Genomic DNA, 19,235 nt, shown 5'->3' on the forward strand with positions numbered 1-19,235 from the left:
CTTAGCATTTTATAGTCAAGAACCAGTGACTTTTTTGTTCCTCCAAAGGAATCCTAAAAAGTATTTGTTTCATGAATCTCAAGGGGATAACAATTAAATAACCCTCGTAACTATCAACTGTCATTTCCCAAACTGCCACAGAATCTTCTGGGTCCAACATTCTGTCATTTCTGAGAAAGCATCATCTAAAACATTCCACTTGCTTTTTGAATAGTAGCATCAAGGAAAACTGTTCCCCAGGAAGCATTGTTTATTCCCAGTGCTTTTGGTTTCATCAGTTTCCGGAGCAAAGACTCTGGCAGAAACAGGAGTCCAAGTCAGGAGAGAGCCACAGGAGCAATTTAAAGTTATAAATCAACTCCTACTTTGATGGGTAGCAGCCGGCAGCTCTGCCTGATTCTTATAAGGCTGAAGAGTCATCATGGAGTAACTACCAGTCCCTTCTCTTGAAGTGATATTATTGGATTACAAATTGAAGAAAGACTTTCTTCTCTAACAGTTGTGTTAGTGTTCTAGCATGCACCTAAGATGGAAAGATCCTTAATGCGAGTCTACCTTGGCCAACACAAAACATTTACAGAATTTTTGAGCGAACTCCAAGCTGAGTAGGCAAATTTCCCACTACTTCGTGAATAAAAATTCTCATGGGTATGGTATAGTTTTTCCTGGAAGACAAGAATAAATTTTACAACAGGAAAGAAGTGAATAAGAAAAAAAAAAAAAAAGAAAAGAGTAAAAAAGAAGAGATTAGGGCTCCAGACATTCTAAAGACTACTAAAATGTAGAAATCTATTCACTGTTCTTTGCAATGCCAAACAAACAAACAAAGAAACAAGCAAGCAAAAACCACATTTTGGTATGACTTGTTTTTGCTGTATCTAATGGAATATAGTTGTTCACAACAAACTTTAAGAGGTAAAAACATTAGTTCAGCCTTTTGTCAAAGTAAAACATGGATTTTCACAATGGCTTTAGTCATGGCTTTACATGTAATTATGCAATAATAGTGGTTGGTAATAGTATTTGGAAATAGTCCAATGTAGCTAAAAGTTGATAGGTGGGAAGAGAATTTATCTGGTGGCAAAGACCACTTAAAGATAATTTTTAGGGGTATTTTTCCCAGTAACCTATGTGCTTTAGATGGATCCTTTGTTGTAGAGTTAGAAGGTAGGGTAAAACAAAAGTCAACATATTAGGTTTTTCTATCAATCTTTGCGAATATTTTCAAGGGTTTAACCAAATTTTTATTCCCTATCTCTTCATTCACTTTTAATACTGCTCAGTTCTTTTTATTATTTTATCTTATTTACTCTTTTCTAAATTTTAGTTTCTTATTTTATTTCCTAGATTTTTACCCCAAAGCATTATATTCAAAAAGTTCATACCAAGCTAGTCTGTTTTACTTAGGTAAAATAGGAATCCATATCTCTTGATCTTTTACATTTCCAATTAAGAGTGCATTGCAAGTTAAAAATACATTTTGGTTTAGTATAATCTGTCATCCCTTTGACATCTTCTAAATTACCTACTATGAATATTTTTATTAATTTCTAATTTTTTAATTAATTTCTAGTACTTTTAGTAAAAATACTAAGATGAAGAAAGACCTCAGTAATTGCTGATTGAAATGTCCCATTCTGGAAATCAGAGTACTTCACTTTGCATCCAAGAAAGTCTCAGAATTTGCAAGTTCTCTGGAATCTTTCTGCTTTAGGAGAAGAGCTTCCTCCTTTCATGATGGATGAAAAATGAATGGAATAGAGCTACGAGATGAATAAGTAGTCCAATTTATTTTCAGGTACCTGAATATTTTAATAATAATTAAATATCGCAATCAGAATGATATTTTTTCCAAGTCAGTGGATAGCTGTGAGTACACATTTAAATAACTTATTTTGAAACATATTTACTTATTTAAAATTTTAGTTTTATTTTTAAACCATATATAGAAATAAGATTTAGAAAATAGCCATATTTAACTGTGAAATACTTAATACTTTTAAGTTATGAAATTATGAACTAGTTTATGTTCCATAATCAATCAGAACATTGAAAGAAAGTGTACTATTTTATTTTTACTAGCCATTTTTTGTTAATATACTAGAATTGAAGAAGAGGAATACTACACAATATTCACTAAGGTAAACTAACCTACAGTTACATGTGAGGTCATTTCTGATGAGCAAACAATGGATTTGGTAACAATGAGGAAAATTCTGGAAGTTTGAGTTTGTGTGCTTACTAGCAACCACTTTGAACATTTCTGCAAAGCTAGAGAAGGTATCTTCTAATTTAAATTTCTTTAAGAATTATCTATTGTGTAATATACTGTCAACAGGAGGTCAGTTTTAAAAGAATACTACTGATAGCCTGAAAGACTGCGGAAAAGAAATTCTTTTTCCCCCTTACACACTGATAGTTCTTATATTTATATTCCTGCAATTTTTATATTTAAAAAAAAAACACACATTGGATTAGCAGCAAGAGAGTTGAAAATGGCAGAAGTTGGGAATGACTGCTATTTCTTTTTTAATTCCACATGCATAAAGGTAAATATTATACAATTTACAGTACTTCACATGTTAAAGCTTTTTAGTAGAATGGAGGAAGATATGGCAACAATTTGCATTGCTGAATCAAAATTTACTATTTTCCCGTAAACTATTTTATGTATTTAAAATCTGAAGTAAAAGCTTATCATATATTTTTGACATATTGATATCTCTGAGGAAATCTGGGATAATTTAAAATTATGACTTGTTTGAAACTACCCTTGCATATGCCAGTTCCATCCCTATGACGTTTTTATCTTCGTGTGACATTCTCGCCTGTATTATGGCTCTTTGAAACATCAAATTCCTAATATTGAAACATAATATGATATATCACACTGTTTTGGTTAATGTGATTTCATTTATATAAATTCAAATAAGTTCAGGTCACTATCAAACTTAGTTTAATAAATCAAATTGATTCCTTATTTGAAATTCATTAACCTAATTACTGAATTTCCCGTCAAAAGTCTAAGTAACAGCAAACATTTAATATCACGGAAAAAGGAAAATAAGTAATTTAAACAAATTAGTCAGATATTAATTAAAGTTTATAAAGTTAAATGGGAAAAATATTCATTCTAAGAGATTAAGATTAATGGGTCACAATGAAAGCAAATAAATGTAGAAGCAATACTTGGGGCTTCATGTTCATGGCAGAATGAAATTGGTGAAAGACGTGATGAATCTGGTTTCAGGAAATTTGAATCAGCCTCTTTGATTGTAAGAGTTAAATCCACTTTTATTGCCTGTTACCTTATGAGTAAATCTTGGTATGAAAAATAATAATAGAATTTATGTCCTTTGTGGTCAGGGAGTTTGTCTGTTTCACTGCTATGTCCCTGAGTACTTAAGACAGTGATCGATGGGTAGTTAGCTCTCGATAAATAATTCAATGAATAGATAAAAATAATAATAGCAATCACAATACTGTATCTCACATAATTTTAGCACTGAACTGTGAGGAGAGCATTTTATTCCCCTTTTAAAGATGAGGAAACCGAGGCACAAAGAAAGTGAGTAATGTATTGACTTAGTGACTATGGACAAGTAATGGAGCAAGGCGTTCAAATACTGGTTTACCTCAACTCTATGCACTACCCTGTACTGCAAGATCCACAGATCCACTTTTAAAAGGAGGAGGGAGTAAAGATAAGAGTAAGAGGATGACGAAAAATAAGAAACAATTATGGAACATGTGTCAAAAGAGGGAATAACTTAATGGAATAATTTTAGTAAACATTACCTACCTCTCTTCCCAAAAGACAATGACCTATAGTTTTCCAACTGTGGATCTATGTGTAAAAGACAAAGAATAAAAAAAGTAATAGAAGCCCATTAAAATAAACTACATTTGCTTTCATTGGTGTATAACGATATTGGTGTGTATTTGTACTGGCGCAATTGTTTTATCTTTGTAGACCAAGTGCACAAAGCATATATATTTAATATAATGTAACATAATGTGATAATTACATAAAATCCCACAATAATCTAAAGTTTAAGCTCCATTCACCTTTTTTTTTATATTAGCATACTTAACAGTATCTCCATAGACTAAGAAAATATTTAATTAAAAAATCAATAGAGATCCTCACTGTTAGAAAATGGCTGGTGATTCTTTTTTAAAAATTCTGGCTTTCTTCAGAAAGAGTTGTTCTGTCACTGGATTGTGTTCTAAAGCATCACTGGTCTCATATATGTATGTGTATATATATACATACACGTGTGTGTGTGTGTATATGCTGAATGAACCATATTGATTAAATGATAATAAAAAATAGCATTTTATCAGTGACTTGTGGCATGTGTACTATTTAATTTGATTATACTGTCAGTCTCTCACTAAAATTAGACTAATTTAAAATTTTAGATTTATGGTCTTATATTCGTAGTACTTTTTTGTGATTCTAATTTGATCTCATATTTTCTTTAATTACTAACCTACTTTTGTAGAACACTAACATTAATATATTGAGTTTTCTATACTGCTTACTTTTTTCTTTTAGGGTTCCCAGTGCCGATTCCGACACTGTGAAGAGGCCCTTGGCAGTGACACTGTGTGCTCATTATGGAGAGAAGGAAAATGTTTAGATCCACTTTGCAGATTTAGACACATGGAAATGCAGGTAGAATTACTCAACATCATCATATTTGTTAAAAAGTTCTTTTTTCCACTAATATTAAACGATATTATCGTAATAGGGAAAACATAATTCTTTTTTCCACTACTTAATTTTAGGCATTTTGTACTTTACTCAACCTAAAATCTTGGAAAAAATGGAGGAGTATATTTTAGGAATAGTCGTTGCACCTTTTAGATAGCAGAGTTTAAAAACACCAAAAGGCAGGAAACACACATGATCCTAAATCAGTAATTGCAATAGTTTTTGTCACATTGTGTTGCATTGTAGCACGTGGTATTTATTATGACTATTGAATCTGATCATTTAATTTCCCCACCTCTTTGTCTAGCAAAACTGCAGTATTTCATGCTTCTGGGAAACTCAGCCTCTTGGTTGTGTGAAGATCAGTTGTATCTTTTATCACAGCAAACCTCGAAATATCAATGGATTATTTTTGCCACCAAGTAGCAGTGAGTATATATTTTTTAATAACATAGACCATATTATAATCTGGTTTTGGAGTAGTAGCATAGAATGACACATTAAGTAAAGTATGCAATGTAAGTAATATGGTTTAATAGTAAATGGATGATTTAGGAGGATTCTACCAAGAATCATGAGCTGAAGTATAGAATGGCCCATCAAATAGCTAACAAGATAAAGTAGACGAAGAGCAAGTTAAACTTCCTCTGACCGTGTGTATCTAAAGTGGATTTTATTCATCTGAAAAGAGAGATGATTACTGACCTTACTATGTATAAGAAAACTGTGTCTCTGCAAAGCATGACGCAACTGGAGCCAAACTCAGTGAGGTTATAGCTTTGCTATTGTCCCTTTGAATGTGCAAAAAACTATCTCAAAAGTGAGGAGAGCAAAGGCACGCACTAGTTTGCACACTTCTGCTTCTAGAAGAGCAGTTATATAGGTGGTTCTTCTTAAGACTTTAGTGGTTAAGAAAATGTGACCCCATTACTGCAAATACCATCGCACAATTCAATCCAACTAAATGATACTGAGATTCTGCTGTGTGGTGAAACTTACCTTAGGTTCACAGGAGGTGGAGGATGGGGGATGCAGAAGACACGATGCCCTAAAACAGTAAATGGCAAGAACTTTGCTTAAGAAATTGGTAGTATCAGGTTTCCCTGATATGGTAACTACTCCACTCTCCTGCTATGGCCATCATATTTCTCTTGATGGAATAGTTCTAGAAATAAGCCTATAGGATATCAATCTTTTGGGATTTAAAAATTTGTCTTCAGATAATTCTTGACCAAAAACTTGATCCCTTTGTTATGTTCATCTGGAAAACGCTGACCTCATCATATTCATCACACACGCGGTACCCTGATCAACGTTTCCTTTCCTCAGTACACTGTAGACATTACAAGGATGGGGATCATGACTAGTTCTCTTACCAATGCTTTGCACAGATGCTCAGCAAAATTGGATATATGGATAGATGAATGGGGGATGCAAAGATGACTACTGAAAGATAACCTACTGAGATGAAAGTTTTGCACCTATTAAGTAATTAACATGGCCCCATTAGTCTACTTACAGTGTGATTTCATTTCATGAGATATGTTGTACTAAATTCTTTATATCTAGTTAATAGTTTGCTCCCTAATGGTTGGTTGATGGATAAAATTACTATCTTACAATCCAACTCATTCAAGACTGGAGGGAAACAGACTATGTGTACAGGCAAAGAAGGGATGGAATGTGTAACTGACAGTTATTTGGCTTCCCACTGTAAGACATGCCCTGGGCACAGTTTTGTAGGGATACATTTTATTATTCACATCTATTAGACATAGAATCTGGGGGTCGAAGATAATTTCTAGCTTTTCTAGAAGTCTCAATTTCATCAATAAGGGGCGAAGGCTTAGCTTGTCTCTTAGAGTAAGTTTTCTCCTCTCACTAGAGTCAAAATTAGATTCATACACTGAAACCAAACCCTTCCCATAGGCATTCTACTTTCATTGTGAAAGGGAATAAGCTGGTTTCATAGGCTGCTAATACCCTGCTTCCTCAAACCACCTTTCCTCTATATAGAGGAGATAAGGGGGAGCCCCACACACCCATTTTATCCTTCAACACAGCTTAATCACTATCTGTTTTTAATTTACCAGAACTAATTTCATTCTACCCACTATTTCAATTTAGGGGGAAAAAGACAAACACTTCTGTGTTTCTTCTTTACTCTAACACTACTACCATAGTCACAATGTTTCCAGCCCCAGATTGGTGGGTTTTTTTCCCACACCAAACGATTCCCTGTTAGACCAGCTAGGTGTCCTACAATCCAATACAATTTTGACACTAACCAGAGTTAGCTAAGACCCTACACGTTAAAAGCTCCATCTCAAAAGACCATCCCCCTCTTTAGATATCTATTGGAAGTCATAGGTCCCTAGATTACCCACTACTAACTAGGCTACAAATTGAAGATTCCCATAATCTATCTTCTTGAATTGACCATTTGCTATAATAGTTCACAAAACTCAGAAACAGGTAACTTATGCTTATTAGGCTATTATGTAATAAAGAATATCATAAAGGATACTGATGAATAGGTAGATGAACAGAGACATAAGAGGTGCTCTGGAAGGGCTGGGGCACAGAAACTTCTGTTCCTGTGGAGTTCGGGTATGCCGTCTTCCTGGTATGTGCAAATGTTCAACAACCTGGAAGCTCTCTGAATTCCATGCTTTTGGGATTTTTATGAAGGCTTCATCAAATAGGCACGATTAATTATTAATTAAATTTCCAGTCCCTCTCGCTTCCCCAGAGAATGGAGGACGGGGCTGAAAATTCCAAGCTTCTAACTACAGTTCTGTTTTTCTGGTGACCAGTCCCTATCCTTAAGCTATCCAGGAGCCCACCAAGAGTCACCTCATTAGAACAAAAAGCACTCCTATCACCCAGGAAATTCCAAGGAATTTAGGAGCTCTGTGTCAGGAACTAGGGTCAAAGACCAAATATTAGAACAAAAGAATCCTCCCAATGATCTTGTTACTTAGAGAATGTCAAAGATTCTAGGAGCTCTGTGCCAGGAACTGTGGACAGAGACCAATATATGAATTTTCTGTTATTTCACATCAGTCATTACCAGAAACCTCATCTCATCACTCCTATCCTTACTGGTCTTTTTCATCTTCCCTTCTCTAACCTTCCATTATCAGTATAATTCTTTCTCAACTTTTTCCTTTGCCTTTTCCTTCATCTTTATACTTTAAGAGTAATTTCCCCCTGTGAACCTAGCTTTTCCTCTGATAGTCTCCAAGGGGTGGCTGTTTTTCTCTCAGTTCTCAAGTACCACTTGACCTGGAGGTGAAGTAAAAGCTTTCCTTGGTCCTCATTGCCAATTTCAGTTTGTTCTCTCATTTTTCCTTAAAACTATCAAATTTGTACTTCATATCGGCAGCTCATATTATTATTACCTCTCAATGTTGCTGTTTTTGCTTTTGTCTACATCTGTCGAGGATCTTCTTCCTTGTTTTTCAAAAGTATGAACTCCTGGCTTATTGTAACTCTAATAATACTCCTGCAACAATTCTTCGTGATTTCAACATATAAATATATGACCTATCTATCACCCTAGGCTCTCAGTTCCTTGAACTCAATTCTTCCACTGATCTTATCCTCCCCCATCTTACCCTCTCTTAGTCACTCTAACTGCTAATTACTGCTCTCCTACCCATGATCTCAATTATATTCTTTTCACCCGATGACCTATTTTCTATTTCAGTCCTAGAATCCTGACTTATACAATTCTTCAAACCTACTGGGGCCTCCAGTTCATTGATTAAACCATCTTTTCACAATCCCTCACCCTGGATATCTTTCCTCACCTCTGTTTGGTAATGTGTCCCTTGCACACACCTTCCACACACTTTCTACTTTCTGGGCTTCACTGTACTTGTTTGGCAACCATAATACTGGTTAAACACAACTCTCTATCTACTCAGTGACAGAATCCATTACAGATAAATGTTGCTGCAGAAAAATATACAACCACTCTTATTGGATTAATTTTATTACCACAAACCTCAAATGCGACCTTAATACTGACTGTCAATCATACTTCATGATATTTCTCCAGTTCATTCATACTCTTCCAGACTATTTCAGAGCTCTACCTTTTCTTGAAACTTCCTACCTGTCCTCCCAGGTGATGACTGTTTGTCCTACTAAACTGAGAAACTTAATAAGAATCTTCACTGATTTCCATCACCACATCTACTTGCCTCTCCTCCACTCTTTCCAAAGATAAGTTATTTATACTCGTACCTAAAGCCTATCTTTTCATTCATTAACTAAATTTTACCCCCTCTTGTCTACTCAAGGACACTGATTCAACAATTCTTCCCTCTCTCTTCTGCATAATCATTATTATTATTATTATTAATTATTATCATTATTATCATTCTTATCAGCATACAAGCATGTATTTGTTTCTTTAATTATTAAAAAAAATTCAATTCTCCTGATCCATTCTCTCACAAGCTACCACCCCATTTTTTTTCTTTCTCTTTGTAGCAGTTCTCAAAATCGTTATCTATCCCTGCTGTTATAAAATCTACTCCTCTCATTCTCTTTTAATCCCATGTAAATCAGGCTTTTTAGCCATTTTCTCACCAGTTACATACAAATTATTACATTCAGTGATCAATTCTCAGTTTTTATGTAACTTGGACCATCAGTAATTCACACATTTAATCCCCTTTCCTCATTGATATATATATATTTTTATATAGCTTCCAGGATACCATACCATACCTTCTTTGTTTTATTCCTACCTACCTTTCGCTCTGTTTTCACTCTCCCTTGCTGATTTTCCCTCTCTCCCAACCGCTTACATGTAAAATGTTCTAGAAGTTATTCCTTGGTTCTTTTTTCTTCTCTGTCTACTCCCTTGACAATCCATCCACCTAATGGCTTTGATTATAACCCACGTGTAAATTATACCCCAATTTACATATCCATTCCAGAACTCTCTCTTGAATTTTAGATACCTATAGTCAAATTTTCACTTGGACTTTTAACTTGGGTGACTAATAGATATTGCCCATTTAAAATGTTCAAAACTTTACTCATGATTTCACCACTATACTCCCAAACCTGCTATATCCATAGCCTTTCTAGCTTGGTTTGATGGCAATTCTATCCTACTTGCTCATGTCATCTTAATCATTCTCACATTCTCTGTTTCTCTCATATTCCACATCTAATCCATGTAGAAATCCTGTTAAAGCCTGTCGTACTATATCCAGAATCTGACTTTTCTCATTATCCCTATTATCCCACCCTGAACCAAGCCACCATCATCATCTCATGCCTGGATTACTGCAATAGCCTCTTAACTAGTTTCCCTGCTTCAGCTCTTGTCCCTTTATGTCTGTTCCAAGCACAGTTGTTAGAGTGATACTATTATGCATAAGTCAGATGTCACCCTTCCAATGGCTTTTCATTTCTTTCAGAGTAAAATCAGAGTCCTAACAAAGGCTTAAGTGACTCTACTTGATCAGGTACTCTGTTATCTCTGAATTTATCTCCCACAACCCTTCTACCGGCTTATTCCGCTTCAGCCACACTAATTTCCTAGCTTTTCTTAGAGCATGCTAGCATGCTCCTTCTTTAGAGGCTTTGCATGCAATATTTTTCTCTTAATATCTTTTTGGCTAATACCTCTTCAAGGCCTTAGTCAAATACTACCTTTCTATGAAATCAATCTTAAACACACTAATCTGAAATGTAATCAACCTTCATAATTCCTCCTATACATTCCCCATCTTTCTTTTGTTCACTGATGAATCCCAAGCTCCTAACATAGGAACATAGTATCACTTATCACACAGTGGCCAGTTCTACCCTAGGAAGTTCTGAACAGTAAGTATTTGTGTTAAGCAGGCAACTATTTTCTCTCTGCCCAGACACATTTCTGTGTATTAGGAAAGAAGATTCAATTTCTAGACTGTAGGAAACTACCAAACTCAATTGAATTATGTATTGAACTACTATATCATCTGTTTATTTTGTAAATATTTCGGTACCTAAAAAGGTATAATTTGATCTTTTGTAGACCTAATATTTCTTACAATATTTCCAAAAACATCTATCCACTAAGGTTTATATTAACCAAAACTTGGACTATAAATTTAGACAAAGATTACATTATAAAACTATACCTTTGTGAAATCCACCTTTTAATGTTCCAATGAGTGCATGCGATCGGAATAAGTTTGTGACAATTCTTTTGAAGGAAAATATAACCAAGTATTAATTCACACAGCACTGTGCAGTTTATGTGTAATTTTGTCTCCTAGTAATATAAAAGTTAGACATTAAATGTGCAACCTGTGAAAATTTCTAGGAATTGAGACCCATCATGCGGTCCATATTAAGTGGGTGATTTGGAGCCACAGCAACGCTGTCTAAATCACCAGCTGTGCTCTTCCAGACTGAGGCACTTGCCAAGAGCAGTTTTTCACTAGTTGATTTGCCATTGTATATTATCTTTAAGCACTAAGTGTAATTATCAAGAGTTCTGCAATTTTTGTCTGAGACTATAAAACTGCCAGTCAGTCTTTCTGCAATTTAAACTTTAACTTGCTAGCAAATTTAAAAAGGTTTCAGACTCTTTTGAAAGAGAATTCATTTAAATGTTACTAATTCAGACATTTAAAAAAGAAGCCTAATTCCTCAGTGGTTATCATCTCCAAGTTTAAAAGCAAATAACTGCTAAAGCAAATGACAGTGCTATGAAAACATGAATCAATTGATATTTGCTATAATTATAAGCACTAACTGGGCATTTCTGAGTACATTTCATATTTTCTTTGCAAGCATGGTAGATACTAGTTCTTTCTCCTGCGGTACATATTAGAGGTTAGTGTACTCAGAAAAACTGTTTCTCCTAAGAGAATTTGTGAAGCAATTATTCATCTCCTTGGCTGAATGCTATTTTACTCTATGGTAAACAATTCAATAGGATATTTGATTCTTGGACAACTGACTATTTGGTCACTTTAATAAACTTTGGATCAGCTCACTTTAGAAGATCTTGCCTAAACAAATATGTATATATGACCTTTTTATTCCAAATCTGGAAAAACCATTGTCTAATAAATGGTTTTAAAATAGCTTAATAAACACTTGACTTGAATATTTGAGTCATTAAAACAGATTTAATTGTGTGCGTGTGTGTCAGAGTTAAGGCACAGAATAGGACAATTGTTAATGGTTGTGAGAGGGAAAAACTCTTCACCTCAATTTTTTCCTCTCTGAGGGAGAGGGAGAAAGGTTGAATAAATGCCATAATCAACACAGTGTTGACCCCTGGAACAATTTGTGTTTGAATGGGTGATTCTTCATCCTGACTGGACACTGTGTTTCTTCTCATGCATGATCCAAGTTGCTTCTAAAAGGCAAAAAAGTAAAATAAAGACTGGTACTCAAATACTAGTTCACTAGTCCTAACATTTTTTAGTAATGTCTGAGACTGCCACAAACTTGTTCTTTGAGCTATGTAAACGGCATAAATTTTAATTAAGATTTTAAAAAAATGAAGTAGAGTTATAAAATATAGGAAAATCTCATATTCAGTGTTTATGAATAACTTCTTATATTGACAGAATCACACTGAGCACTTTGCATACCTAATTTTATTTAATTATCATAAAACCCTGATAAATAGGTAGTTATAATTCCCATTAAAGATGAGTAAACTGAGGCCTAGAGAAGTTAAGAATCTTAGCCAGGATAACACATCTCATAAGTTGCAATATCTGAATTCAAACACACTGACTCTAAAACTGTTTCACAAATAAATAAATAAATAAAAAGCAAAAAACAGAACTGGCATTTCAAGTACACTCCATTCCTTTTGGTCCTTTGCAGGGAGCCACCAATGAGACCACCTCCTCTGGCTTTCTCCTTCTGAGGGGCTAATTCTTTTCCACTCTACCTCCTAGCCATCCACTTGAAGCTATTATTAAGGTTATTTACATTTAATAGAAAACTCTCTTTCCCCTTTTAATTTACAATAAACAATTGATTACTTTTAGCATTTCTGAGTTTTGTGTACTTCCATTAAATAAAGTTTCTTTTTCTTTCTCTATTTTCTCCATTTATTTCTGGCCACACATTAGTGAAACTTGTTGCCTTTAAACATCTGACACCCCGCAGCCCAGGTACCCCACTGCTGTTTGTCTAATCTAGAGGTTCTCAACTCTCAGTCCCAATTAGAATTACCTAGAGAGATTAAAATAACCGACAATAACAACAAAAACTAAACAAAATAACGGCAAAAGCTAAACAAAACAAAACATTCCTAGTCACCATATAGACTACCAGTTAAACTAATGCATGTTAGAGCCTAGCTTTCAGTATACTTTTTTTCCTCCCAACTTTTCATCAAAAAAAATTTTAACCCACAGAAAAATTGCAAGAATAGTTCAATGAATATCCATTTATGTTTTATTCCTCATCAATTTGTCAACTTGCTTTCTCTTTTCCTTCTGTTGTACTTACATATATGCATGTAAGGTATTAAAACATATTTATCTCCCCTTTTTGAAACCATATAAGTGTTAATTGCAAATATCCTGATACTTCATCCTTACATATTTCAGCATTTTTTCTCCTAAATCAAATGACATTCTCCTACATAACTACATTACACATAACTACCACATACTGTAAATTTAACAATGATGAGATGCTAATATTCAATCTATACTCAAATTTCCCTAATTGTCCAACAATATTCATTATATCAATGCCTCTCAAAATTTGATATTCGTGGGAATCATCTGGGGATCTAGTGAAATTGCAGTCTGATTCAGTTTGTCTAGGCTGGGAGCCTAGTTCTCTCTACATTTATAACGAGCTGTCATGTTCCTGGAATGTCGTGTTGACTAGTGTAGCTTGATAGTTGTTTTGTTTTCCAGTCCAAGATTCAATTAGGCATCATTTGTTGTAATTAGTTGTCATGTCTTTTTAATATTCATACTTCCCTGTTGTTTTTTTCTTCCACATCATCAACATTTTATCTTTTTTTTTTTTTTTTTTTTTTTTTTAATGCCTACAGCACCTGGTATTCCTGGGTGGTCTCCCATCCAAGTACTAACCAGACCCGACATTGCTTGGCTTTTGAGATCAAATGGGATTGGGCATGTTCAGGGTGGCATGGCTGTAGACATTTTAAAAAGTTCAGGCCAGTTGCTTTGCAGAATACCACTTAAATGAGAATTTGCTGCCTCACAATTAGATTTACATTAAACATTTTTGGCAAGAATACTACAAAGAAGAGATAAATTGGTATATTTTAAAATCTATACAAGTGTGGCTAATGTCCTAATCAAACCATTTTATGTGAGTGTTCTTAAAGAATTAGTGAATAGTAAAAAGATTGATGAAGCACCTTTTTTTACTATGTCAAGGTAAAGGAAGGGAAACACCCAATTCCCAGAGAGTACGAATTAAAACAACTTATTGATTTAAAAAATAATTGAATTTTTCATGCGAGAGTCATATATCATCTACATGTTTTGACTTTGCATTTGTGTTCTAGGTATGAGAGGGGTATAGCAGGAAACATTGCATTATGATGACACAAAAATGACATCTATATAAAAAGAATTGAATTTCTTTTGAAAATTGTTAAAACATAATAGTTTTTCAGTTTGGAAATGTCTGGGCATGACATGGTGGTCTATCACAGGTACTAAACAAGACTCTTGGTTGTAAGCAGTGATGTCTTGTTAAATAATTCTCCTCCCCATCCCCACCTCAGGAAAAAAAAAAAAAAAGGCAGTGTTTGCCAATTTCCATGGAGCAAATCTCCCATTGATGATTTCAAGCTTTCAATGTACCATCAATTTCTTGGCAAAATTCCTGAACATTATTAGACAGTTGGTTCTTATGTGCTGAGCCAATTTCACCCAAGAACACTACTGATTTTAAAAAGAGAAATTCATCTCAGTCTGGTTTAAGGGAAAACTAGAGTGATTTGGCTCATGTAAGCAAAGAGATTAGATTACAGAGCAGACAACAGACCTGGCTGGGTCCAAGACTTTCTTTGCCAACTCTTGGCTGTGGGCTAGTGGAATTTTTTGTATACTGTAGTTGCCCCAGAAGCTTCTAATCTAGATACTGGAGGCAGAATAACTCTGGCCCATACTGTGTTATAATCTCACCTCACTACATACTTACCACTGTGATCTTAGGCAATTTAATATTTCTGTGGCCTAGTTTCTCTCTCTTCCATTTTAAAAATAGTAATAATACCTATGTCATGTAATTGTTTTGGATATATGATGAATTAATAATACCTAATAGTTTAGAAGAATATCTGACAAAGACTAAGCACTTAATATGCACTCAGTATTCTCATCATTATTATCATCACTCTAAATTAACCTCAGAAAAAATAAATCTTTTGTAGCTAATGCCTTAACATTAAACTTTATCTAATGATGTGGGAATAATATTTATTCCTAACAATTGTTCAGGCTAGGAGAATATCTAATCGTTAGGGTTTGGAGGTCATTTTCACTCAAATTAAATGGATTGAAGATGGTGAAAAGGTGATTCTCTAAAGGAAAACTGATGTCTTTTACCTAAAATGAGGGAAGGAATGACTACAGGGAGGGTAAAATTAATGATGTTTACTACATAATATTAAAAAATATATCTTTTTCAAGAGTTGGATGGAATATAGCTGATCACACTAAAATTGATCTAGTGACGTAAAACTACATGGATAGTTTTGAACAGAAAAATCACAGTGACAAAAATGATCTATTTGTATAAATTCATGAAAAGGTACGTCATAGTAGATCTTTAAAATACAAAGACTGTTACCAACGGTCTTTGGGGATCTCATGGAAAGTTACCACAAATCAATAAAGATACAATAATATGTATCAAAACTCTTAGCACATTACTGTTTTAACCATTATAGAGAGGTAAACTTAAGTACTATCTAAGTGGTTAGTTTCTGGTCACTAAATGTTTTCTCTTTCCCATCTTATCACTTTCTTCTTCTGATATATATTATAATTCACTAAATAGAAAGATGTAATGAGCAGTGGTCTTTATTTTTTTATTAAAAAAAAAATCTTACCTGATTAGTTTCAAATATACAGTACATTGGTTAGACATTTATATAGTTTATAAAATGATCCCCTAATTGCTTCTTTTTTCTTCTGGTTCTCCACCTAGCCAATACATTAATGCTAACTGCATTCCCTATGCTGTGCTCCCCATCCCCATGACCATCTATCAACTACTAATTTGTACTCATTTTACCCTTCATTCCACTCCCCAGCCCCTAACCTCTCTCCTCTCTGTCTGTCACCAAATTGTCCTCTATATTTGTGAGTCAGTTTTTAATTCTTTTTTTTTGTTCCTATGATTCCACAAATAAGTGAAATCGTATGGTATTTATCTTTCTGTCTGACTTATTTCACTCATCATAATAACCTCTACATCCACATTCATATTGTGGCAAATGATAGAATTTCATTTTTTTAATGGTTGAGTAATATTCCATTGTGTATATGAACCATAACTTCTTTATCCAATCTTCTGTTGATGGGCATTTAGGTTGCTTCCATATCTTGGTTATTGTAAATTGTACTGTCATGACTATTGGGGTGCATAGATCTTTATGAGTTATTGTTTTGTTTTTCTTTGGATAAATACTCAGTAGTGTAATTGCTAGGTCAAAAGGAATATCCATTTTTAATTTTTACAGAAACCTCCAGACTTTTCCATGTGGCTGTACCAATTTACAATCCCACCAACAATGTATGAGGGTTTCCTTTTCTCCTCATCCTCACCAACACTTGCTGTTCTTTGATTTATTGATGATAGCCATCCTGACAGGTGTGAGGTGTTATTTCAATGTGGTTTTAATTTGCATTTCTCTGACGATTAGTGACCTGGAGTATCTTTTCATATGTCTATTGGCCATCTGTATTTCCTCTTCAGAGAAGTATCTGTTCAGGTCTTCTGACCATTTTTTAATAGGATTTTTGTTGTTGTTGTTGTTGAGTTGTATGGGTTCTTTATATGTTTTGGATATTAATATCTTATCAGATGTATCATTAGTGAATACCTCCTCTCAGTCAGTCAGTTGTCTTTTTGTTTTGCTGATGGTTTCCTTTGCTGTGTAGTCCCATTTGTTTATTTTTTCTTTTGTTTCCCTTGCACAAAGAGATATATCGAAAAAGAAATTATTGTTAGCAATATCAGAGAGTTTACTGCCTGTTTTCTTCTAGAGGTTTTATGGTTTCAGGTCTTAAATTTACGTCTTTAATCCATTTCGAGTCTTTTCTTGTACATGGTGTAAGAAGGTGGTACAGTTCCTTTTCTTTTTCTTTTTTTTTTTACATGTATCTGTCCAATTTTCCAAACACCATTTATGGAAGCGATCGTCTTTATCCTGTTGTATATTCTTACCTCCTCTGTCATATGTTAAGTGAGCATGTAGGCGTGAATATATTTCTGGGCTCTCTATTCTGTTCCATTGATAAATGTATCTGTTTTTACTCCAGCGGCATGCTGTTTTGATAACTGTAGCCTTGTAGTATAGTTTGATATCAGGTAGTGTGACACCTCTACTTTGTTCTTCTTTTTCAAGATTGCTGTGGCTATTCGGGGTCTTTTATAGTTCCATATAAATGTTAGGATTATTTGTTCTAGCTCTCTGAAAAATGCTATTGGTATTTTGATAGAGATTGCATTGACTCTATAGATAGCTTTGGGTATTATGGCCATTTTAATGATATTGATTCTTCCCATCCATGAGCATGGTATATGCTTCCATTTATTTGTATCTTCTTCAATTTCTTTTTTCAATGACTTATAATTTTCTGAGAATAGATCTTTCACCTCCTTAGTTAATTTGATTTTCAGGTATTTTATTTTTTTAAATACAATTGTAAATGGGATTGTGTTCTTAATTTCTCTTTCTGAAAGTTCATCATTGGTGTAAAAAATGCAGTGGTCTTTATTTTTGATTAAACTCTTTGATAATAAATTTAAACAGCTTCAAAGAAGGTACTTTCTGACATTTTATCAATACCAAAATTTAAAAATAAAAAAGTCATTACTTCTTTAAATATATCTAATGACATTTGATTGCCTTTATGACTTGATAACCATTATCTTAAAAATATATATCTAAGAACAACAACCACAATTAAAATTCAAACATGGCCTAAAATTTACATGAAAATTCAAACAGCTAATAATAGTCAAGACTTGCTTAAAGAAAAAAAAATGATAAGGCTTGTTCAATTAGATATCAAGGCCTCTAAAATGATAAAGCTTAGGACAGTGTAACTAAGGGCTAAACAAAATGATAATGGAACAGAATGAAAATTTGGAAATAGATCCTTGCAGAGATGGATACATGATTTGTAACAGGTAGCATGGCTGAGCAATTGGTAAAGGATGGTCTTTTCAGTTAATGACAGAAAAATGAAATTCTCTCACACCATAGATAAAAATTAATTCTAGATAGACTATAGACCAAAATGTAAAAGGTCAATCTTTAAAAGTTTCAGAAGGCAATGACACAAAAAGCATTAACTATTAAAGGAAAGATGAATATATTTGAATACATTATAATTTAAATTTATATTCACCAAAAACACCATTAAAAAGGTAAAAAGATAAACCACAGACTAGGAAAAGATATTTGCAGCTCATGAGGTTATATGACCCCAATAAAAGACTTCAACTCAATATTTGATGAAAAAATCAAAGAAAGTACAGAGAATCTGATTGAATAGTTTTCTCTGTGTTGGTATTCAAATTAAGATTTGGGGCTGGATAATTCTTTGTCATGAAGGAGGGTCATCTATTCTTGCATCGTAGGATGTTTAGAAGCATCTTTGACCTCTACCCAAGAGATGCCAATTAGCATCAACCCAGTTGTGACAACCAAAATACATTCAGCCATTGCCAAATATTCTCTATTGGAGAAGGAGTAAAATCATCTCTGGTTAAGAATCACTGCGATAGAACAATGAGCAGAAAGTAAAACACGCATTTAAAAAATAGGAAATTTAAATGTCAATTAGCAAATGAATCTTTGATCAATTTATTAGTAATCAAAGAAATGCAAATAGAAGCCACTTGAAATATCATGACACATTCATTATATAGGCAAAATTTTTTTAATTTACTAACTGTTGATGAAGACAAAGCATATTGGTAATTCTTGTGCACTGCAATTAGTTATGTTAACAAAAATAATCACTTTGAGAAAAAGTCTAACGTTATCTTATCAAGATAAAGTTATACATAACTTAGGACCAAGCAAGTCCATTTCTAGGAAGAATATATCCTTGAAAAATTTATTTATATGAGAATCCAAATATATGTAGAAGAATGTTCACAGCAGCATTGTTTTTAATGGTGAAAGTCTAGAAATAACCTAAATGCTCAATGATTATGGGATGTATAAATAAATTGTGGTACATTCATGGAATGAAATGCTATACATTAATGAAAATGAATGCAAATTACACAAGCA

At 33.7% G+C, this 19,235-nt stretch overlaps 1 protein-coding gene and 1 pseudogene across 2 annotated transcripts in view; one reads left to right on the forward strand and one right to left on the reverse strand.

Annotated features, from left to right (window-relative positions):
• The first annotated feature begins 2,225 nt into the window (after positions 1 to 2,225).
• The window catches only part of CUNH12orf50 (chromosome unknown C12orf50 homolog), a 36,980-nt gene continuing 19,970 nt past the window's right edge, over positions 2,226 to 19,235 (forward strand). For both annotated transcript variants that reach the window (XM_036237430.1, XM_016140644.2), the window contains exons 1-3: positions 2,226 to 2,280; positions 4,562 to 4,681; positions 5,028 to 5,148. In XM_036237430.1, the coding sequence (XP_036093323.1) occupies positions 4,670 to 4,681; positions 5,028 to 5,148 (133 nt within the window). In that variant the 5' untranslated portion in view covers positions 2,226 to 2,280; positions 4,562 to 4,669. The remainder of the gene's footprint in view (positions 2,281 to 4,561; positions 4,682 to 5,027; positions 5,149 to 19,235) is intronic.
• On the reverse strand, positions 13,767 to 13,885 carry LOC118613897 (annotated as a pseudogene).

Source organism: Rousettus aegyptiacus, unplaced genomic scaffold (genome assembly GCF_014176215.1).
Source record: "Rousettus aegyptiacus isolate mRouAeg1 unplaced genomic scaffold, mRouAeg1.p scaffold_m13_p_2, whole genome shotgun sequence".
In the NCBI taxonomy this organism is placed as follows: Eukaryota; Metazoa; Chordata; class Mammalia; order Chiroptera; family Pteropodidae; genus Rousettus; species Rousettus aegyptiacus.